The following is a 24,550-nucleotide window of genomic DNA, read 5'->3' on the forward strand; positions in this document are numbered from 1 at the left end:
GGGTCTTCCTGACTCCCAGTCTAGCATTCTATCCCCTGTGCCACCTAGCTGCTCTGTCACTGTCACTACCTCTCCTCAAATAAAAGCCTTCCCTTGTAACAAATAAATATAGTAAAACAAAATGAATTTGTTTTGTAATGTTCATTTGTGAAAATGTGTGTCTGATTTTATATTTAGTCTCTATGAGGGAGATGGGAGTCATACTTTATTAGTCATCTAGAGTTGTGATTGTTCTTTATATAAAAAAACCTCAAATTTGTTGTCAGAATTGTCCATTTTCTCTCTTATGATACTTCTCCATCTATAGTTTGTCAAAAATTCTTCCTATTCTTATAGTTGCAAAAAGATCCTTTCCTGCTGGTCTAGTATATGACATGACCATTTATCTCTACTTCATATATTCTTTGGAGTTTATTGTGGTATACAGTATGAGATGTGGGTCTAAGCCTAATTTTTCCCAAACTACTTTCTAATTTTCTCAGCAGTTTTTCTTAAGTTCTTGCCTACATAATCAGTGTCTTTGGGTTTAACAAAACGCACTGTGCTTGCTACTCTATTTAATTGATTCTGGGTGTTGTAATGAATCTGTTGCATTGATCAACTTTCTCGGGTTTTTGACCAATAGCAAGTTGTTTTGATGATTATTGCTTTGTACTATAGTTTGAGATCATAGATGGCTAGGCCCTCTTCCTTTCTACTTCTTTTCATGATTTCCCTTGAGATTTTTGACCTTTTGTTCCTCCAAATGAATTATATTGTTTAGTTAGTTCCGTAAAATAATCTTTTGGTAGGTTGGCTATGTCATTGAATCTATAAAATAATTTCAGATATATTTTCATTTATACTTATACCACAGCCTAACTGTGACCAATTAGTATCTGTCCAACTATTTGTCTGTTATTTCTGAAAAGGTGATTTTTTTTAAATAAATAAGTTCATATATTTCTTGTGTATACTTTTTAAACAAACAAACAAAATTTGTCATGTAGCCAAACATACTTTTCACAAAACAATCTGTAAATAATTTTCTTAGCACTGTTAGTCTTAGTTTTGCCGAACTTTGTTTTTCATTGGAAAAAGTTCAGAATTCGTACTTTTAAATATCCAACAATTTTAGCTATTGCATTGTGCCTATCCCTTCTCCTTTTGAGAATTCTCTCAGTGCCACTTACGGTGTGACCCAGAGCCTCACAGATTGGAAAATGGTATTGATTTAATAGATTACCTTTCTAACTACGTGTGATAGTCTTGACGATAAGCATTCTTTCTCCATTTGGTTTTTCAATTCTGTGGATTGCTAGGCTGATCTTTCAGGTGACTGTGACTCTCACTTAAGACATCTTTAGTTCAATTAGCACAATATCATCCACCAACAGTAAAATCTGCAGAATCTCTTCTTCTCTATCTGGCAGGGATTCTTAAAGCCAGTTCTGTGAAATTTTGTTTTCTGCCATTTTTTACCAATGTTAACTTTGGCAAGTCACTTTTTGGGGTCTCAATTGCTGTATATATAAAAGAAGGAATGTGGACTAGATGACGTTTCAGATTCTGTCCAACTCTGAAAAATTATAATATATAAACTGTTGTTGCCTTTGACTACCATGTTTCTCTCCTTAGCAAGGAAATCAAGTATGTGCTACGTTCTTTTTACCTCATTGTTGTAGCAATCTGAATGGTTATTATGAAGGTTTAATGCTTTTACTTTTTATTCATTTCCCACTTTTCAGTGACAGCATCTTCCTCAAATAAGTCTAGGTATAATTGTAAGCACACTCAGTAGCTTATTTATCCTTTCCAGCTTGCTGTTCGTTTGCCTTAATGACTTCATAGTACAACTGCACACTGACAGGTAATTTAGAAATGAATCCTACATTAAGAATATTTTTCTGTCTGCTAAGATATAATCATTTTAATTTTTGTGATGTTTAATGTTCATTACGTCCATTGCATTCTGACTATATTCATGATACACCAGTATGAGGTTGCTGAAAAGTCTGTGCTCTTATCCTTTTATTTAATCCTGACTCATATTTTGCAACCTTTTTTTTTTCTGCCGTGCTACTCTGAAATCACCTTTGCATTAAAGTCACCAAGAATCAGGCAGATAAGTAAGTAATTTATTAAAGAACTATATGTTGTTACTGTCATCAGCAACATCGGAATTGATTTGAATTGGAGGCTTTCATAGAGGATTTCTATAAATGACTCACCATCCTCTACCACAGCTGTAATTGTCTTTATGATTGTCTTTTTATGTTTTTCATAAACATGGCAAGGTAAGATGATTGTATGTCCAATGAACTGTTGCCTTTGGTGCATTGTAAAACCAACTCTCACAGCTCCATGTTTGAACCTTCTTACTGTAACTTCATTATATTTTTAGGTTTAATTTATGGGTTAGTATTGATATGGTTCATTTCTTCTAATGGTATGTCAGTTGGTTTATAGAATCAACAATTAAATTAATGTTCATAGGCAGTCTAAAAACGATAATACTCAGCACCCTGTGTTCCATTTTCTGTTATACTTACACATTGACCACAAAAGTCAAAGGGGGTCAGAGGCTTCTGAGGATGCAGTTGTGTTTTGTTTCATGGCTTTCTTTGGCCAAAGAATTCATCATTAGTCACCAACTTGCTCGTCAGTGATCCTCTTACTTAAAGGTGGTATTTAACTAACAATGGATAAAATCTGTCACTACGACTGTACTTGACTTGAACAGCTTGGTGTAAAATGTGGCAGAACTTGTGTTCTACTGGTAATTCTTCTATGTATTGTCTTCCCCTATAGAATGTAAGCTCCTTGAAATCAAGGTGTCTTACTTTTTGTATTTGTATCTCTAGCACTTAGCATATAGAAAGTGCTTAATAAATACTTTTTCTTTCATTCATTCAGGAACAAAGGGTAACATCTGCACCATAATGAGAGATCGCAGTAAGATGTTTGTGAAGGTTTACCATTGTATAGCTCTTTTCTTTATTTCCTCAGTTGAGAATAATTTCATTTTAGATTTTGCTAGAACGTATCCTGTGGAATAGAAATATTATTCTTATGGGGAAGATAAGAGCCGTCATATTTTGACAGCACCTTGCTTAATGAGAGGCAGTTGTGTAGTCTAGCGGAAAGAATACTGGATTTGGAGTCACAGAGACAAAAGTTCAAATCCTTCAGACAGTTAACAGTGTAATCCTGAACAAGACATTTAACCCCCCTCAGCCTAAGTTTCTTCATCCTTAAGATGTAAATTATAACAGCACCTACCTCAGGGTGGTCATGGAGATAAAATTAAACAACATTTAAAATGCTTTGTGAACCTTAAAGCACAATTATATATGCAAGCTATTATTAAATAAGCATTTAATGAATATTAACTGAATTGCACTAGATTCCTCCAGATCTCTGAAAGTCCTGATAGTTTTAACACCATCTGATACCATAAAAGGTCTGGAGTATGTCATATATGTTCTACAAATCCTTTTATGTATTTAACAGCAGTTTAAATTTTGAAAAATAATATTTACGTGTGAAGAACTGTATTGAATGTAGTTTAGTTATTATAGAGGTTTATTTAAATGTCAGGAAATATAACAGTTCAAGCATACAACGCATTGCCTGGTAATGAACTTCATTTTACAAGTGTTTGTTGCAGCGCATTTAACAGTCAGTCAGTAAATATTTATTAAGTACCTGCTACATGCCAGACACTGCGCTAAGATTTTTTGAAACATCATTTAAGGGAAAGTTTTATTAAAAATTTTTCAGAGAAGTTGAAGTACTTAGTATCTTTTACAGAGATCTTTTACTTTTCCTTCCTTTAGAGCTGCTTCTTGGTATTCTGTTAGATACATATACTTCTCATCATTAGACTGTGAACTCTCTTGAGGGCTGGGACTATTTTTTGCCTTTCTTTGTATTCCCAGAACTAAACATAGCAGCGCTTAATAAATGCTTGATCTTGATCTCTCCCCATACTTAACAGAAGGATTCAATAAAAATTGGTCCTTTGAATATGCCATCATTTTGATGTGCCTGAATTTACAATTAGAACATTTTAAAATCTAATTTATCTAATGCTTATTTATTAAATTGAATTCATATTTTATCAAAATGAAACCACAAATTATAGGAATTATTAGTGATGTGGTACACTGTTATATATATTGATATTAAGTCATTTTTATTATAAAACAATATAACCAATACTGAAGAAATTACAGTCTTTTAAGATGATTTGAATTTCTTTTCTGATGGAGTGAGGATAGGGGGAAATGCTTTACCCTGTTAACATTTAAAAGTTAATTGATAATAAAATCTTTAAAAAAAAATATGATACAGATGCCTATGATTATTTTAGGGCTTCTATTCTGTGACTTGATTGACTGAAAACTTAGGATAACTGGGGAAAAATACATATAGACACATACATATACACGCACTCAGAATCCCAGGTTAGTCATACAGCTCAGGAGCAGAGTGTTCTTAATATATTCTACAACAAACCTTCCCTATCTCCTTTGAGAATCCTATTTAAGGGAAGGCCAGGGAATTTCAGTGCCTTTGCTGTGAAAATTTTAATAAATTGATTATGCGTATTTTATGTCTATTCATTTCTTATTTTTTAGTATGGCTTTTAAAAACGTGAAAGTCTGGTGACCTTTTTGTGTGAAAAATTCAACTTCAAAAATTCTACTTTAGAGCACAATCTTTAAATAAAGGAACTACAGGGAAGGAGTAACCTGGTGTGACAGGTTTTATAGAATGAATGCCATTCCATAGGAAATCTGCTTTGTTGCATTGATTATTACATGGGTTTAGAACAAGCCACTTTGTGCCTTAGTAGCTTTTTAAGATTATGGAAAGGAATCTGTAAGTAGGATCATAAGACTAAATTCCTAGCACTTTCAAAAGGATATTGGAAGGGAAATCCTGAACATCTGAATGCACTTGGTAGAAAATGTGCTGCAGAAACTTGTGGTCATGACATATTGTCTCCCTGGAATTTGGGGCTTTTGTGAAATAAGGACCCTCAACCCTTTCTGTGTTCATTTGACTGTCTGATGAAGACTATGGACCCCTTCTCAGAATAGTGTTTAAATGAATAAAACTAAGTACAGAAGATGTCATAGGAAACAAATTCTGAAATGTAGTTATCAGAATATTTTTTTTAAAAAAAAAGCTCATGAGAACATTGTACACAGTACAGTATTGTAACAATCAACTATGAAAGACGTCAATACTCTGATCAATATACATGATCTTCTGATCAGTGATACATGACAGTTTCAAAGGACTCATGATGAAAAATGCTGTCCACCTACAGAGAAAGAATTCTGAGTGCAAATTGAAGCATGTTTTTCACTTTATTTTTCTTGGCTTTTTTTTTTTGTAACATTGCTAATAGGGAAATAATGTTTTGCACGACTTCACATGTGCAAGGGATATCATATTGCTTGCCTTCTTAATGGATGGGCAAGAAGGTGAAGGGAGGGAGAGAATTTGGAACTCAGAAAAAAAGAATGTTAAAAAATTTTAATTTTTTTTATTTTTTTTATTTTTATTTTTTTTTAATTTAAATTTATTTATTTGACATATTTAGTTTTCAGCATTGATTTTCACAACAGTTTGAATTACAAATTTTCTCCCCATTTCTACCCTCCCCCCCACTCCAAGATGGCTGATATTCTGGTTGCCCTGTTCCCCAGTCAGCCCTCCCCTCTATCACCCCCCTCCCCTCTCATCCCCTTTTCCCTTCCTTTCTTGTAGGGCAAGATAAATTTCTACGCCCCATTGCCTGTGTATCTTATTTTTTAGTTGCATACAAAAACTTTTTTTGTTTTTGAACATCTGATTTTAAAACTTTGAGTTCCAAATTCTCTCCCCTCTTCCCTTCCCACCCACCCTCCCTAAGAAGTCGAGCAATTCAACCTAGGCCACATGTGTATCATTATGTATAACCCTTCCATAATACTCATGTTGTGAAAGACTAACTACATTTTGCTCCTTCCCAACCCATCCCGCTTTATTGAATTTTCTCCCTTGACCCTGTCCCCTTTCCAAAGTGTTTGTTTTGATTACCTCCACCCCCATCTGCCCTCCCCTCCATCATCCCCCCCTTTTATTTTTTTTTTCTTCCTCCCTCTTCTTTCCTGTGGGGTAAGATACCCAACTGAGTATGTATGGTATTCCCTCCTCAGGCCAAATCTGATGAGCACAAGGTTCATTCATTCCCCCCTCACCTGCCCTCTCCCCTCCTCCCACAGAACTGCTTCCTCTTGCCACCTTTATGTGAGATAATCCACCCCATTCTATCTCTCCCTATCTCCCTCTCTCAGTATGATGCTCTCTCATCCCTTAATTTCATTTTATTTCTTTTAGATATCTTCCCTTCATCTTCAACTCACCCTGTGTCACACATAGATATACACATAGATATATACATACATACACATTCACTTATATATATATATATACATAAACATATATATATATATATATATATATATATATATATATATATATATATATATGCATATTCCCTTCAGCTACCGTAATACTGAGGTCTCATGAATCATCCATGTCCTCTTTCCATGTAGGAATGTAAACAAAACAGTTCAACTTTAGTAAGTCCCTTGCAATTTCTGTTTCTTGATTACTTTTTCATGCTTCTCTTGATTCTTATGTTTGAAAGTCAAATTTTCTATTCAGTTCTGGTCTTTTCACTGAGAAAGCTTGAAAGTCCTCTATTTTATTGAAAATCCATATTTTGCCTTGGAGCATGATACTCAGTTTTGCTGGGTAGGTGATTCTAGGTTTTAATCCTAGCTCCATTGACCTCCGGAATATCGCATTCCAAGCCCTTCGATCTCTTAATGTAGAAGCTGCCAGATCCTGGGTTATTCTGATTGGGTTTCCACAATACTCAAATTGTTTCTTTCTGGCTGCTTGCAGTATTTTCTCCTTGATCTGGGAGCTCTGGAATTTGGCAACAATATTCCTAGGAGATTTCTTTTTTGGATCTATTTGAGGAGGCGATCGATGGATTCTTTCAATTTCTATTTTGCCCCGTGGCTCTAGAATATCAGGGCAGTTCTCCTTCATAATTTCTTGAAAGATGATATCTAGGCTCTTTTTTTGATCATGGCTTTCAGGTAGTCCAATTATTTTTAAATTATCTCTCCTGGATCTATTTTCCAGGTCAGTGGTTTTTCCAAGGAGATATTTCACATTGTCTTCCATTTTTTCATTCCTTTGGTTCTGTTTTATAATATCCTGGTTTCTCATAGAGTCACTAGCTTCCACTTGCTCCACTCTAATTTTTAAAGTAATATTTTCTTCAGTGGTCTTTTGGACCTCCTTTTCCATTTGGCTAATTCTGCCTTTCAAGGCATTCTTCTCCTCATTGGCTTTTTGGAGCTCTTTTGCCATTTGAGTTAATCTGTTTTTTAAGGTGTTGTTTTCTTCAGTGTATTTTTTAGTATTTTTTTGGGTCTCCTTTAGCAAGTCATTGACTTGTTTTTCATGGTTTTCTTGCATCCTTCTCATTTGTCTTCCCAATTTTTCCTCTACTTCTCTAACTTGCTTTTCCAAATCCTTTTTGAGCTCTTCCATGGCCTGGGACCAGTTCATGTTTTTCTTGGAGGTTTCTGTTGTAGGCTCTTTGACTTTATTAATTTCTTCTGTCTGTATGTTTTGGTCTTCTTTGTCAGCAAAGAAAGAATGCAGAGTCTGAGACTGAATCTCGGTGCTTTTTCGCTGCCTGGCCATAATCCCAGCCAACTAACTTGACCTTTGAGTTTTTCAGTGGGGTATGACTGCTTGTAGACTACAGAGTTCTATGTTCCACGTTTGGGGGGAAGGTGCCAGCTCTGCCGCACCAGCACTGCTCCTTCCCCAAGGACCCCCAACCTGAACTGGGCTCAGATCTTCGGCAGGCTGTGCACCCCTGCTCTGATCCGCCACTTAATTCCTCCCACCAGGTGGGCCTGGAGCCGGAAGCAGCAGCAGCTGTAGCTGCCCCCGGGGCTAGAAGCCGAACCTCGAACTCCTTCCACTCCTGCAGCTTTTCCCACTAACCTTCTCAGCAGTCTTTGGTGTTTGTGGGTTGAGAAGTCTCGTAACTGCCACAGCTCACTGAATCAGGGCGCTAGGGCCCCCTCCGCCCGGCTTCTGGTCTGGATGGTCCAAGTCGCTCAGGCTGGGCTCTGCTCCACTCCGTTCCCAGCTCCCAGCTCCGTGCGGGATAGACCTCACCCAGAGACCATCCAGGCTGTCCTGGGCTGGAGCCCTGCTTCCCTCTGCTGTTCTGTGGGTTCTGCCGTTCTAGAATTGGTTCAGAGCCATTTTTTATAGGTTTTTGGAGGGGTTCGGCAGGGAGCTCAGGCTGGTCCCTGCTTTCCAGCCACCATCTTCAAAAAATTTTAATTTTTTAAATTAAAAAAACAAACAAACTCATAGGTCCAGTTTTGCTTAAGAACACCTAATTAGGTGTTCTGGAAGCTTTCTAGCTTCCAGAATGAGTCTGAGCATCACAGGATTTTCAAGGAATTTCTAGCTTAACTTCTTTCCTATTGAAGCCGCAGGCATATAGCTAAACTAGACACTCATTTTATACATATTTATTCTTGATAAATATAATTTTTATGTTTTCATTGTCCAGTTCACTAACTTTTTTTTTCAGGCACAGTATTTGATGGTAAATATATGTACAAAGAAAATATATAGTATATATAGTATATAGCATATATAGTATAATTTTAATATTTTTTGTTGTCCAGAATGTTTTCAGAAAGAGCACCTTTCCAAAATTACAATGGAAATTGGTGGAAAAAATTTCTATAGATAAAACATTTACATTATTCAAAATTTTCTCCCCTTCTAGGAGTATTTTTTTGGAGTTCTACATCAGCAGATTATAGGATCATGGTTATGATCAGTGTGGATATGCTATGAATTATTGCAGCAGCTAGGTGGCACAGTGGATAGACTGTTAGAGTTCTGTCTTAGTCAATTGACTAGCTATGTGACCATGGATAAGTCATTTAACTTCTCCCAGCCTCCATTTCCTCACCTGTAAAATGAGGATAATAATAGCACCTGCCTCACAGGGTTGTGAAAATCAAATAATACATTTGTAAAAAGCGTTTAGCACAGTGCCTGACACATAATAAACATTATATAAATGCTTACTCCCTTCCCTTCTGATTTCTTTTTTCACTTAATATTACCAGATTACATTTTAGCAAGTGTCACCTAGGTCAGAAGATTGATTCAGGTGCGCATTTCTAACATTTTCCTTCTGTGCTAGACTTGGAACAAGTTATTAATTAACACTAGGCAAGGTTTGAAATTGCATTCTCTCATTTCAGAATTGTACTTCTCTGCTATGTGCTTTTGCTCATTGGAGGCTTTAAGTCTTTGTTATAATGCATGTTGCTTAGAATCTTAAAATTATAGTTTTTTAGAGCAAGAAGAAATCTTAGTGGTGATTATGTATTAGAGGACCTCTAGGTTTCTTCCAACACAAAATCTGTGATCTAGTCCAATTCCCTCCTGGCACAGTAACATTCCATCACATTTATATACCATAATTTTTCAGCCTTTTCCCAACTGATGGAGTCTGGCTTTCCTCTCCTTTTGTTTTTTAATCCTCTTTTCAGCATCATGAAGTTTAGTTTGCTTGTGGCTTTTCCCTCACCACTAATATCTTAGCTGTTTTAAAACCCCCTTCCCCCGCTTGTTTCCATATTGAGTTTCATGTGTTTCTACGTGAAATTCTGTGTTGTCAACCCTCCTTTGTTTCAAATGTTTCATCCTTCATTCTCTCCTTCTACCTCTTCCATATTTTTATATTCTTTTTCTTACGTATTTCCTTTTTCTTCCTTTTTACAGTAGCATTTTCCTTTTATCCTCCCTTTTCTTGCCCCTCTTAAGTATAGAACTATTCTACCCCAAGGGCCTCAGTTTTTCTCAGTACCATTTGGAGTCCCCTACTCAAACTCTACTAACTTCCTGTTGCCTTTAGGATCAATCTCTTTCTAGTTTGTATGCCCCTTCACAGTCTTTCCCCAACCTATCTTTCCAGCCTTGTTGTATATCTTTCTCTCTTATCTACTCTTTGATTTAGCCAATTCATTGTTCTCTCTGTTCATCACACTTAATATTCAGTCTCCATGCTTGGGGATGGATTTTATCCTCACCTCTGCCTGAGAGAATTACAATTCTAGCAACATCTTGTGAATGAAACCTTTCTTAACGGTTGCTAGTGTTCTCCCTCTCAGAGCTACCTTGTATATAACTACTCTGTATGTATTTGTTTTATTCTCTTTATTCTATGTCTGTTGTCTCCTGCACCAAACCCCCTTAGCATGTAAGCTCCTTGAAAAGGGAGATTGTTTCATTCTCTCTACTTGTATCCTCAGTGTCTGACATAGTAGGTGCTTAATAGATACTTGATACTTGTTGATCAAATGAGTGGAACAAAGGTTCCATAAGTTCATACTATAGTGTGTTTTTCTGACAGGTAGGTGGCGCAGTGGATAGAGTGCTGGACCTAGAATCAGGAAGACCTGTGTTCAAATTTGGCCCCAGATACCTAATGGCCATGTGTCCCTGGGCAAATCTTTTAACCTCTGTTTGCCTTGGTTTCCTAAACTGTAAAATGGGTTAATAACAACACCTACTCAGGGCTTGTTGTGAGGATCAAATGAAATAATATTTGTAAAGTGCTTAGCACAGTGCCTGGCACAAAGAAGGTTCTATATAAACGTTTATTCTCTCCTCCCATTCCCCTTTCTGAAAAAATTGATTAAAGTCTTAAATTTTAAAAATAACCCAAGGCTTATCAAAGAATCTTTTAGGACTAGATTTGGAATTTCCAGGAGTTGTATTTTTTTTGTTCATTTTCTAATTAAAAGCTGTCTCGAATCATATTTTCCAGTACGCAATTAATTTTACATATTGTGATGGAAACTCTTTTCTGATTATTGCCAAAGAGAAAATTTCTTTCTTCTGACGAATTTTCTTTAACATTGCTCCTACCTTACAAATGAGAGAAGATTTGGAATGTAGGTGACAGGAATTAAGTCCAGTTGCAAATCTTATCAGAAGTGTGATAAGGAGCTACACCCCAAGTATTTGTTTACTTTAGCAAAGACAGGGGCATGTCTGGTATGCCCAGTACAAGTTTGGGCTATGCATTGCATGTGAGAATGAAGAAACAGCAGGGAGCTCTTTCTGTTAAACCTCTCATAAACATTACTGAAACACAAATAGACTGTCTTTGGAAATTTCCTTTAAGGAGCTTAGAATTGTAGACTCCCCATCCATACCTTATCCAGAGAGAGAGTATGGTACAATGGAAGGAACTGGAATAAGACTCAGAAGATATGGTTGCTATGCAGACCAGTATAGAAATGGGAGTATTTATGATGAGATTGGGTTTTATTTCTAGCTTCTCCACTTTATGCAAATTTGGATAATTTTTTTCTCCTCTCTGGTCCTCATTTTCCTCTTCTATCAAATGATAGGTTTGGACTAGCAGATCCTTAAGATCCCTACCAACTCTGACATCTATTCTTCTGACTGTGATTCCAGGAAAAAAAAAGATCTACTGTTTGGTAATGGAATTCGGGCAGGAAAAGATGTTTTCTAGTGCTTTAGAACAAAATCTTGGAAGCAAAATTCCTGTTGTGGCTTTTGTCAAGTCTTTCTGAGGTAGGCTAAGGCTAAGTACTATGCAGTTTTTCCTAAATGAATTCTGCAAATTATTTAACATTACTTTTGAAGGTCATAATAGCTTATATATGGTGTATTATAACTTATATAGCTCTCATCATCTCATGGATTTGTCATTTCTATGTAGATGATTCCCAGATATCTATGTCCAGCCTTAGTTTCTCTCCTCAGTTCCAATTCCACATCAACAACTGCCTTTTGGACATTTCACATTAGTCGTGGACATCTCAGATTCAACATTTTCAAAATAAAACTCATCTTTCACTCCCAAACCCACCCTTCTTCTGAACCACCTGATTTTTTGTTCAGGACACCACACCATTATACTACTGGTTACCCAGGCTCACAATTCTGGTGTCATTCTCCATTCTTCACACTTCTTCATAATTATTATTTTGTTGTCAAGACTTACTTTTTACCTTCATACCATCCTTATCACCTCTCACAGCCACATAATTTGATTTTCTGCTTCAGGTTTTCCCCCAGTCCAATCCATTTTCCACATAGCTGCCAAAGTTGTTTTCCTCAAGTGTAGGTGAGTCAGTAAACATGGATTAAGTACCTACTATGTGCCAGGCACTGTAATAAGTACTGGGGATACAAAGAGAGGCAAAAGACAGTCCTCTCCCTTAAGGAGTTGACAATCTAAAGGGAAAGAGAACAAACAAAGAAATAATTGATGGAAGGGATGCAGTAGAATTAAGGGGGGTTGGGAAAGCCTCCCTGCACAGGATCGATTTTAGTAGAGACTTGAAGGAAGCCAGGAGGCAGAGATGAGGAGAAAAATCATTCTGGGCCCAAGGAGACAGTCACAAATGCCTAGAATGGAGAAGTTGAGTATCTTGTTTGTGGAACAGCCAAGAGTTCAGTATGTAGAGGAGAGTAAGGTGTAAGAACACTGGAAAGGTGAGGAAGTAGGAAGAGAGTGTAGGGTATGAAGGTTTTTGAACACTAAAACAGAAGGTTTTGTATTTGACCTTGGAGATTAGGGAGCCACTAAAGTTTATTGAAGGGAAGCTAGATGGTGCAGTAGATAGAGTGCTGGGCCTAGAGTCAGGAAGATTCAGCTTCCTGAGTTCAGATCTTGCCTCAGAAATTAACTAGCTTTATGACCGTGGGCAAGTCGCTTAACCCTATTTGCCTCGGTTTCCTTATCTATAAAATGATCTAGAAAAGGAAATGGCAAACCACTCCAGCATCTTTGCCAAGAAAACCACTAAGGAGGTCGTGAAGAGTCAGATGCCACTGGAAAAAAAAAAAAGACTAAACAAAAAGTTTATTGAGGTATTTTGTGGGGAAATGACTTGACTAAACCTGCACTTTAGGAAATTCCCTTTGGTGTCTGAATGGAGGATGGATTGGAGTGAGGAGAGACTTGAGACAAAGCAGCCCCACCATCAGGCTATTTGCACTAGAGTGGTGACAGTATCAGAGGAGGGAAGGGATTATATTTGAGAGATGTTGCAAAGGTGATATTGACAGGCCATGGTAACAGATTGGGTTTGGGGGTCGGGTGGGGCGGGGCGAGGAAACATAGTGAGGAGTCTAAGATGATACTTAGGTTGCAAGCAGCGTGGTGCCCTGGGGGAGGGTTTAGGGGAAAGGATAATGAAACTCAGTCTCTTGTATACAATTTTTAACCTTGTGTGACATGTCCTAGTACAAGACTTGTGTTGCTGTTACATCTCCTTTAGGGAATTTCTATAATTAAGGAATAATTCTGCTTCTCAGTGTATCAGCATATTTACCAGAGTTCATCATTCCCTCAATAGAGAAAGACTTCCAGGTCTACTAAAATTAAAAAATACCAAAAACATTTTGGGGAATTGATATTTTACAAAGAGTGAAGATTTTATAGGTTTACCTGGACCTTTTCTGACAACAATTTTAGGATAGCCTTGAATGAAAAATTGAGCTTCAGTAAAATTTACCTTTTTCCAATTATTGGTACTCTAGTCTTTAGACTGGAAAAAAAAGTGTTTTTCTTCATTTCAGTGGTTAGCAGCAATTTTTTAAAAACTTGTCTTCTTGCTGTTCTGTCAGCTTAAGTAAGCCTTCACCTCCTTGTAGAGGAATCAGTGACAACCTTTCTGTTGCTAGGTCCCCGAATGTCTTTATTCATTTTGTTTTTTAGCAGTAGTTTCTTAGGTCTTAGTGTTATTTTTCATTTTTGGCCATAGGAAGATTTTGACTTAGTGAAACCAACAGTTGCTGTAGTATCTCTAATGGTCATTGAAGTGTGCCGTGACTTTTACATGAATTAAAATTTAAAACACAATAATAAGAACAATTTATATATATATATATATATGCATACACACACACACACTACATATGTCACAAAAGAACAGCATTCAATTGACAGCTCATAACTATGAGGTAATCAACTCAACCACTTTCATCTGTTCTAAGTAAGACTCTGTCAGCCTTGTGTCCATAGAAGTACACACACAACCATAGATGTCACAAAATGAAAGTATATCAAAATGATTGTTTGTCCTAAGAAATTCACATAGCAGTGTAGATTCCCTAGTTTCCTTCAAGACTCAGTTCAAGCTCTGTATCTTCTCCATGAGGCCTTTCCTCATTTTCCCCATACCTAGCTTCTTGTGCCCTTCTTCTTTGTACTTTAAAACTACTTTATACTTATTTTGTATTTATTTTGCATATATCCTTGAATATGTGCACATGGTCTCCCTGTATCGATTGTAAGCTCTTTGAAGACAGAAACAATTCCATTTTTTCCTTTGTATCTCTAGTGCCTAGCACTCTGCCTTGCATGTAGGTGATTAAATATTGGTTGACTGATGATAAAATAACTCTGAAGTAAGTGGGAATTATTGCCATATTACAAATGAGACAGTCTGGCATATGCAATGGAGAGAGCACAACATACTGATTCAGGAGACCTGCTTTCATGTTGTGATTCTTGCTGCATGACTGAACAAACATGACATTGAGCCCCATTTTTCTTATCTACAAACATGAGGATATAATACTATATCTACCAGCCTCACACAATGGTTTTAAGGAAATTGCTCTGTAAACTGTAAATTGCCAGCTAATTAAGTTACTATAATGATAATAAAACTGAATCTTAAGAAAATTAAATGAATTGGCCAAGGTCACATTGCTTATCAATGACAGGATCAGAACTTGAGGTCAAGTCTTTTGACTCTCCAATTTGAATGCTGTTCCAGGAGGCTAAGATATACAATAGAAAGAAAATTAAAGTTTATTTTTGTGTGCCCCCCCCCCCAAAGAAAAAGAGACTGTACTAGGGTCCAGATTAGAACATTGAGCCCCTAACGGTGTGATTAGAGTACCATGGACAGGTTCTTATAGCTGGAAAGGATTTTTTTTTTAATTGGAATAAATCTTTGACATAATTTTTTTCAAATTAATTCTTTAAGCCACATTCTGCTACAATATTTTTATATAAAACTGAACCTACTATAAAAGCTCATTTTTTTTTAAAAAGTACCTATTATATTTAATATGATGGTCCCAACACTACCATGCTTGTCTGTGTCTCTTCAGACTTGATTTTTAAAATGTTTCATGATGCTTGCTTTTTTTTTTTTGTTTCTTTTTGGCATAACTATTACTACCTACCCTCACATCTCTTCCTATACTTCTCTCCTTCTTGTTTCCACCGCTAAGGGGGAAACATGGATGAGATCTTAGAAACCATCTAATTAAACCTCAGTTTTTATAGCATCCCTGAGAGTTATCCACAAGGTGTTCTTTACCATCAGAAAAGTCTGTTACAATTTTATCAAACATGATTTGTTCTAGGACTTTTCTTGTTATTGCTTTACTTTTTTTTATTTTCATGCATATTCATTTGCCATAAGTGTTGCTTTATTTCAGTTCTCATCTGTAATAAGTGAGGGTAGAAATACAACCTGGGTAATTTTGCTATTCACAGGTGATTATGATGAAAAGTGAAATTGAAAATGAAATAACAATAATGCTATGATTCTGTAAATCTCTATTCCCCCTCCCCGATAAACAAATATCCCAAGGCAATAGCCATGAAACTCAAATCTAATTCCACTCAATTCACAGATTCCCTAGAGTCAAGTGGTGATGATTCCAAAGTTGTACACTATAGTTCAGAAACCTACCACTTTTGTAATATAAAGAAAATTACTGTCCTGTAAAGCTTTGTCCTCCCTTAAAAACTTACGTACTTAGCTAGATTACAAGCTACTTGAAATATATGGAAGGTAGGAAGGATAATCCATAGAAAGTTCATGCGGTCCGTAAGTTGACACAATGTCTAGGGAATATAAGGAAGGCCCGCAACAAGCTGGGAGGACTCTCTGTGAAGGATTAATAGGAGGTCATCGATCAAAGTCCTGTGGAAGGACTTCTTTCCTTCCTTCCTTTCTCCCTCCCTCCCTCCCTCCTTCCTTCTCTCTCTGTCTTTCTCTTTATTTTTTCATTCTTTCCTTCCTTCATTTTTTACTTTCCTTCTCCTCCTCCTCTTCTTCATCATCATCTTATTTTCCACATCTTCTTTAATTCACAATGTGAAATAGTTTTCTTACTCTGTTATGTGATTCCCTATGCTTAGCAAATATATCACACCTTAGATTTTTACAGATCCTATATTTTTTATGTGTTAGCTTATTTAAACATATCTAATGCCAATTAAGTAAATTTTAGCTGCAGTTATCTTGAGCCAGGGAAATTGAATGAAAAGGAATTGTGTGGGTGGAACCAGCATAGGATTAGAAATGTTCTGTTGCCATTTTAGAGACAGATTCATTAGAGGACAGACAGCTAACAACAAAGTACCCTAGCAGTAGCTCTTAACAGAAAATTAATTTCTCTTCCTATACTAGAAGCATGGTCAGTAAAAGTGCTTAAATCAGATTTCTGTGATTCAACATTATCAACCCATGTATCAACAACTTTTCTTTAAAAATCAGGCATGTGAATAATAAAATGTTGAGACATGTTAAAAATGGGAATATGATGCAGTCAACACAATGTCATCCATAAATAGGAGCATGTAGAGGACCTCACTATCCAAAGGGAATCTTGGGAGTCATCTCTGAATCTTGTCCATCTCAGTACTGCATACTTTTGGCAAAAATGCATCTCTTTATTTTTATGTCTTGCCTGGTGTTTATTATCTGAAGGTCATTGAGAAGGAATTTTTTCTGGGAATCTTGAATGATTTTTATATATGGATGGGGAGACACCTTACTGTAAAATATAATGTATTTTCCTGATCAACAAATAAACACAATAGGATTTTATCTCCATCTTTCAGTTAATTTTGAGATAGTAAAGATGTGATCCATTATTGAATATTGCTTTTGAAAGCTTGCTTGTACTGTACTAATGAATGCCTGCATTGAAGATGTCCTCAATTCAAATATAGATGAGACTACTAAATATTTTATATAGATGAGAGAGTAGACATATGGATTGGTAGTCACTGATGCTCTCTGTGAGACACCTTTACCTTTTCCCATACCCTTAGGTATCTTCCTGTCTTTTCAGATAACTACTATGACTGGTCTCTCCATGGCTTCATAATTATATCAAGTCTAGCACAGATCTATCCCGTATACGTTTCATTCGAGCTTCTTTTCCCACATTTGTTCTTCCTAGTGCCATTTCTGCCTCCTCTTTAAGCACCTCATAGACTGTGATGTTAAGCTCTGAATGTGGTTGTCCCACACTATTCTTAATGGAGAAAAGTTTATTGAAATGTTTTTCACAAATCTTTCCATTTTATTTTTGTTTAATTTAAGTAAGTTTTATGATGTCATTTTTTTATATCACCATAATTTCCCCCCAGTATACCATCATCCACTAAGAGCTGTCCCAAATAACAAATAGTATTTTTAAATACAAAAAAGGGGGGAAAATCTGTATAACTGATCAAGATATTTTAAAATTCTGAAAATACTTGGCGGTATACCACACTCATAGATCTTCTACCTCTGCATGCATGCAGGAGTGTCTTCTCATATTTTTTTTCTTTGGAGTTAGCTTGTTCATTGTTATTTTGCCACATTCACTTTTTATTTTTAACAGTAGTTTTTTCTGTTTATATTGTTATAGCGATTGTATATATTGTTTTCTTGGCTCTACTTGCTTCGGTTTGCATCAGTTCATGTACATCTTTCTATACTTCTCTATGTTATTCACATTCATAATTTCTTAAAGTATTATATTCATGTACCACAATATGTTTAATCAGTCCCCATCGCTGCTTCACATATTTTGGTGTGTATAGGAGCTTATTTTCAGTGGGCTCTTCAGGTCTAAACCTAGCAGTAAAATCTCAGGGTCAAAGTATATAGACATTTTTGTTACTTTATTTGAATAATTCCAAATTGCTCTCCTCAATGTTTGTACTAATTCAAAGTTCTACTAACAATGCACCACTGTGGCTATCATCCTACAGCCCTTCCAGCATTGACCATTCCCATCTTTTCTCATCTTTGCCGAAGTATCCTTGGGATGACTTTGCTTAGTTGGAGTTCATAAGTTTCTTTAGACCAGTTTTAGCTTTCACTTCTTCTTTTTGCTTTATGATGTAATACTGCTCATACTCTTCTATGGTATTTTTTTTTGTAAGATTTTAAAAACTGGTTCACATTATAACCCCATGTTGCCTTTGGAGGTTGTCTCTCAACTTGGTAGAAAGGTAGATGTTTGCACTTTCTGGGCTCTTTTGGTCTCCACAGGGCAGTTAATCAAAGGATAACAGATATGGCAGCCCACGTGCTTCATTTAGTATTCATGCAACATTAAGGAAACTAGAAGAAAGACCTCAGCACATTGGGTATTCTCTAGAGGATTTACAGGATTAGGATGTGAGTCACTTAGGATTGAGAAGGCATACATATAGATGGGTTCAGAGCTCCATTGTTGGAGGGAGTACCCCATGTCACTGAGATCACACATCTATTGAAAAAAATGACACCTGTAAACATTGTAAGACAAATAATCACATTTCTTTGGTGCTTTTTAATTTTCAAAGCACTTTCTTCAAGCCTTTCCTATTATAAAGGTAGGATAAGTACGACCACTTCCATTTTGTAAATTAGGAAACCAAGGCTCAAAGAGATGAACTGGTCTGTGATGCTTTACAAATTCTGCTTTGTCTTTCCCTGGTTTGCAAATCTGGCCCATATTTGTCTTGTAGAGAGAATATTTTCTCTCTTAAAAAATAATTTTATGAATATGTGATAAATTCACTTGAGAATCCATCTGGTCCAAGTAGTTTTTAAAAATAATGGTAATTCATTAATAGCCTGTTCAGTTTTTCTGATACTGGGTTACTTCCTTCCATGCTTTGTTCTCAGGCCACTTCTTCCAGACCCACCTGACATTCCCTGTTCCCATTTCCCACCCCAGGCTTTCTCTTCCACCATGAACATTTCATACAGTTTGTTTCCTCCTTTGCATCAATCATTCCCCACCTTGTAGGGTACATTATCTTTGTTCAGGACTTAGTAAACTCTCGATGGAAGGAGCTAATTCCTTTTGGTCTCTGCATTCCCATTGCTGGGCATAATTACTTGCTCATATTATTCTGATATACGTCAATGTTTCTTTGGAGCTATGCTTTTTAAAATGGTAGGTAAAAGAGGTGGTATAAGGCAGCAGTTAAATGTTAAAGGGGGTATCTGCTTCTCCACACTAGTAAGTTTTGGGAGATAGAAATCATATTTCCTGTAGGGCTTTCACATAAGAAGGTGCTTAATAGATTTAACCATATATTTATTAATGCAGACTGCATTAATAGGCACTGAAGGAGGTACAAAGGTAAGATACCTCAGGGAGCATAGTAGTCTAGTACTTGGTTAAGAAAGGTACAACTGTACGGAATTGAAAAGTGTATTAAAGAATTGCAGAACAGGTATTATTGAGATCTTCAGGGTAGGAAAAGCTTTATTAACCACTTCACTCAAGGAAGGCTTCATGAGGGTGCTAGATTTTTAGTTGGACTTTGAAAGATGATTAAGATGAAAATACCCCATGTATGTAGGGAACTGACTCACTAATGTTTGAACTAAAGGGGGAAAAATTTCAACAGTTTAACCTTAAGTGTGTTTTGCTTGGGCTAGTATTAAAATGAATGTTCACTCCTTGAATACTCACTGACAAATGGTGGAGGATCCTAGCAGAGGTTTAAAATTTGCAGTAAATAATCCACATTTGGATAATTAAGGGCTGATCACATATTTTTAAAGTTGAAACTTTATGTAGGTGATGCCCCAGTTAAAAAGTGTAGTTTTAAAAAAAGAGAACATAAGCAGCAGTAAAAGATTGCTGAACAAAATGTGTTAAATAAAATCTGGCAGAATTTTAGAAGGCAGGGACCATGCCTTTAATTATCTTTCACCCTTAGGCCTACTGAGTGCTTTGCACATTGTAATAACAATAAATATTAGTTGACTGTTGTAACCTAACAGTTGCACTTCAATTTGATGTTTACCTTGTATATTTTTCTTTGTCTTTCCCAGGCTGCTGACTTGAGTAAACCGATAGATAAAAGGATATACAAAGGAACACAGCCTACATGTCATGACTTCAACCACCTAACAGCCACAGCAGAAAGCGTCTCTCTACTGGTGGGCTTTTCTGCAGGCCAAGTCCAACTCATAGATCCAATCAAAAAAGAAACTAGCAAACTATTTAATGAGGAAGTAAGTAGTACTCTTTGCTTTGGTTTTTAAGGACACCTTTAAAGAACTCATTCCCTTTTTTCAAGGGGCTCCTCTTTATACTTCTTTGTGAGCTGATTTTTATTTGCCATGGAAATGCCAAAATTTGTGTTTTAAATTACATTCTTGAGTCTTGCCTATTTCTTCATTAGTGGTATTTTATTTGCTTTTATTGTATACCCTTATAGGTCTCTTGCTTCAAGAAAAAAAAGAATATTCATTAACCAGATATTTAAAATTATTTTACTTTAGAAAATAATTGCTTAGAATATTGAAAGTTGGAATTATCCATATTATTGGGAATTTTGTAAGATAATTTAAAGAGTTTGAGGGCTTTTGCCTTAAGCCATTTAAATGCTTTACCTTTTTGTGTGTCTTACACTGGTATTATCTGGCCCAAAGGTAGTATAGCCCTACTCTTGCAGACATTGTTCACATATTGCTTTTGGCAAGGTTAGAAATTCTGACAATTTTAATTAGATCACATGACAGAGCTGTCACTAATATTGTGACAATATTTTAAAGGGAATTAGATAGGCTTGTGCGGTCAATCCAGAAACATGTCTTAGGGTTCATGAATGTAGTAGGTTCAAGTTAGCAGCCAGATTTACTAATAATGATCTGCAAATTTTATGGAAGAGTCTTACCTTACCCCTTTGGAAAAAAAATGTACCTCAGAATGGGACTGGACTAGGTGATCTCAGACTTGTCTCCAGTTCTAAGGTTCTATCAAATAGTATAGTTATGTATATTTTAACTGTTTTACTTTCTCCTCTTTGCCCTTTTCACCTAGTTTTACTGTCAAATGAACAAGTAAGGTAAACTTGAGTGGTGGAAAAAACAAGGAGCCTCATGTTTTCTATTTCCTTTTTCTGCATTTATAAGGTGTGCACTGGGGAAGTCACAATTTCATCATGTTTCACATTGCTTCTCTGGAGGAATAAAAGAAGAGACAGTGATAAGACATTTGCTTTGAAGATTTATAATGTAGACTCCTTGGAAGGAAAGCACATTATCAATTAAGTTTTTTAAAAATCTTCATATATTTAATATATGCAAAATAGGCTGATACGGATATAAATTTAATGCCCAGTATATTCTAGTTCCAAAAAGGTAAAATACATGCACATGCGTGTGCTTGTATTTTAGGGAAGACAGCTTTCTTATTTAGAAAAAAATTCCAATAAAAATAGCCCTGTCCTGAAATTTTTTTCCTTCAGTTTTTGTGGTGTATAGTATTCAACAATATTGCAGTTCATTAATTAGCAGTAAAGGACAATTTTTAGATGAATTTATTTTTTGTAAAATGACTTGGCCCAACAAAAGTAAGAAAGTTTCATTGCATAGGAAGAAAATGCTAAATTAATATAGAAACTCTTAATCTTTCTGGAATTGTGTAGCATGTAGACATGTGGAATGTGGAGCCATTACAGGTATCATTTTGTTATGAAAGAAACTCAGAATTGTAGCAGATTGTTTTGTATTTTGAATGATTTGGAATTTGGTGGGGGGAAGGGACAGTATTCCTAAGGGAAGGGTCAGTAAGAGCAATAGTGAATCAAAAGAACCTGTAAAGTGTTCCTGAAAAATCTTATCTGGTGGTTGCTTTTTCAGTGGATTAACCATTGTATCCCTTAGAGAGGCAGAAAATAAAAGATTGGTTTAGTTGGGGATAGGAGGCAGGTTTGAAGGGCAAAGAGATTAGGTGAGTCTTGGTACAGTTGACATATCCTTAAAGATTCTTCAGTAGGTATTTATCAAGCAGGCCCTTCCCTAGTCTGAAGTTGTTACTAAAGATTATCTTAAAATTTATGCATGTGATTTTAAAAATGTATTATTATTTGTTCACATTTTATTTCACAAAGGGCCTATAGGAACTGGATCTGTGATTTTATTGATATAGGAAAAGTCCTGGATGAGGACTTCAAATGATGTGTTGAAATCTGGATCAGGGAACTTCATCTACCATTGTAGGTCTTTACCTGCTCTGCAATTTATAGTTTTAGAGAATTGCGTATAACACTGAGAGATTAGGTCTGCCTCCAAGACTAGTCTTTGCCACTTCAGATATAACTTCATAATTCCAGGTCTCTCCCTGTGACTTATGCCAGTTTGACTGTCATAACTTAAGATGAAAATGTGTTGCCCTTGAAAATAAGAAAAAATTCTTTGGACTTTAAGGAATGTTTTATTTAGCTTTTTTTTTTTTAACCCTGTGTTACAGGGTCAGCAAAGTGTTTTAAGAATGCTAAGAAAATTTCATATCATAAATTTTTAGAGCTAGAAAGGGACCTTATAAGTCATTTAATCTAGCCCTTCAGAGACAGAAAATGATTGACCTAAGATCACAACCCAGGCAGTAAGTGGCAGAACCAGGGTTCAAACCCAGATCCTGTGACTCCAACAAGTCCAAGGCTTTCTATTTTTTCAAAGAACTTTGAAGTATACTTTATTTAATCCTCATAAGAATCTTACAAGGTTGATAAAACAAATATACACATTATACAGAAAATGAAGTTGAGGTAGCGGTAAGGGAAGAAGTCTTTAATATAGAGCTGCCTAACCCAGAAGGAAATAAAAAGCAGAGCAGAAAATGGACTGTCTTTGCCAGAAGAGCAGAGCTTAGTTTGAGTTTTACTTATTTATTAATTCTATTCCTGCTGATTGCTTCTTATTGCATTCACTCTGTACCTTGCCTAACTTAAACCTATTGCACTTGACTATTTTTTTCCTCCCTCTCATTTGCCTAGTTGCGTATCAGACCCTGTCTGGCAAGCCAACTCCTGACTTAACTCTGGCTAACTAGGTCCTATTATCTCCTAAGGCACCAACAGAGTTCTTTTTTTTTTTCCTTACATGAAAATCTCTTGCCACTGCCCTAGCTTTCACTAACAAGTTATAGCAAGCATATTTATACAGTCTGTTGGGAAGGATTTTGGTCAGAGGTGAACAATTTATTTTATCATAGACTGCTAACGTGAAAATTGTTGTATTGGCCCATGTTCTCCATTTACAGCCAGTAGATGTCAGCCTTAGGTTGAACATCAGACCAGACACCATTCATTTCAGTCAGTGGGGTTAGGCAACAAGATTTTGAAACTTGCTCACAGTTTGAGTTATAAAGCCAGCTACCCAGCTCAAGCACAATTTTAAACTTAGTATCAAGAATAACCACAGTCATAGGTCATAACAATCTTTGATCAGGGAAACTTTTAGGTTCCTCTGTGCAAATATAAATTTCAGAAATCCATTCAGCAACTTCTATGGTAGAATAAGGTTCATCTTTTCAAGAGAGATTTTTCAGGATTCAGATGAATATCATTTACCAAAAAAAAACAAAAACTAAATTGTCATTCATTATCACCTCATCAGTCATCATCATAATCAAATTACAAATTTTTCAGTTTTTAATTGATGTCAAACCAGAGAAAATTTGATCCTTTCCAGCAAGAGAAATGATTACGATCTGTTTTAAATATTTTGAGAATACACGAGAAATAGTGAAGTATAATGAATAGAAAGCTGTCTGTAGAATATGCAAGACCTGATTTCAAGTCTTATTTTCTGTGTACTAGTTCTCTGATCCTGGGCATGTCATTTCATTTCAGTGATTATAAACTACAGAGTGGGCACTAATCTGAATTAGTAGAGTGAGTTTCTTCACTGTGATTTCCCTATACCAGTGAAATCATAGTTACAATCTAAAAAAAATGTGTAGTTTCTATCTATATTTTATTATGTCCTCAACCCCTGAAAAAATATCTATTCAACTTATTGTGACAGCATACTTCATTCTTTCTGTAATGGAATTTAGATTCCTATCTCTGCCCAATTATTACTATATATTATGTTCTTGAAAGTGACTAAATGAACTTTATATAATATAAAGAATGCTTTGGCATTACAGTTGGTAAACACTTTCTGGGTACGCTATGGAATGTAATTCCTTAAAAAGATTACCTTTGAGGGGCAGCAATTTGTGTTAAATATTCATACCTTTATAATTCCTTCTTAAGGGGTTAAATATTTCGCTTTTTATAACTGACACTATAATTAGCCAAAAAGCCCAGTACAATTGCTGAAATCTCAAGCAACTGACTTGGTAACTATAATAT

The 24,550-nt window shown here is 35.9% G+C and overlaps 1 protein-coding gene across 4 annotated transcripts in view; it reads left to right on the forward strand.

Moving 5' to 3' along the window:
• The window catches only part of WDR20 (WD repeat domain 20), an 88,087-nt gene that overhangs the window by 39,860 nt on the left and 23,677 nt on the right, over positions 1-24,550 (forward strand). For all 4 annotated transcript variants that reach the window (XR_005009899.1, XM_036750562.1, XM_036750561.1 and 1 more), the window contains one exon: positions 20,235-20,417. Coding sequence is in view for 2 of the 4 variants with exons in the window: in XM_036750561.1 (XP_036606456.1) it covers positions 20,235-20,417 (183 nt within the window). In the remaining 2 variants the exon portion in view is untranslated. The remainder of the gene's footprint in view (positions 1-20,234; positions 20,418-24,550) is intronic.

Source organism: Trichosurus vulpecula, chromosome 3, assembly GCF_011100635.1.
Source record: "Trichosurus vulpecula isolate mTriVul1 chromosome 3, mTriVul1.pri, whole genome shotgun sequence".
Classification (NCBI taxonomy): domain Eukaryota; kingdom Metazoa; phylum Chordata; class Mammalia; order Diprotodontia; family Phalangeridae; genus Trichosurus; species Trichosurus vulpecula.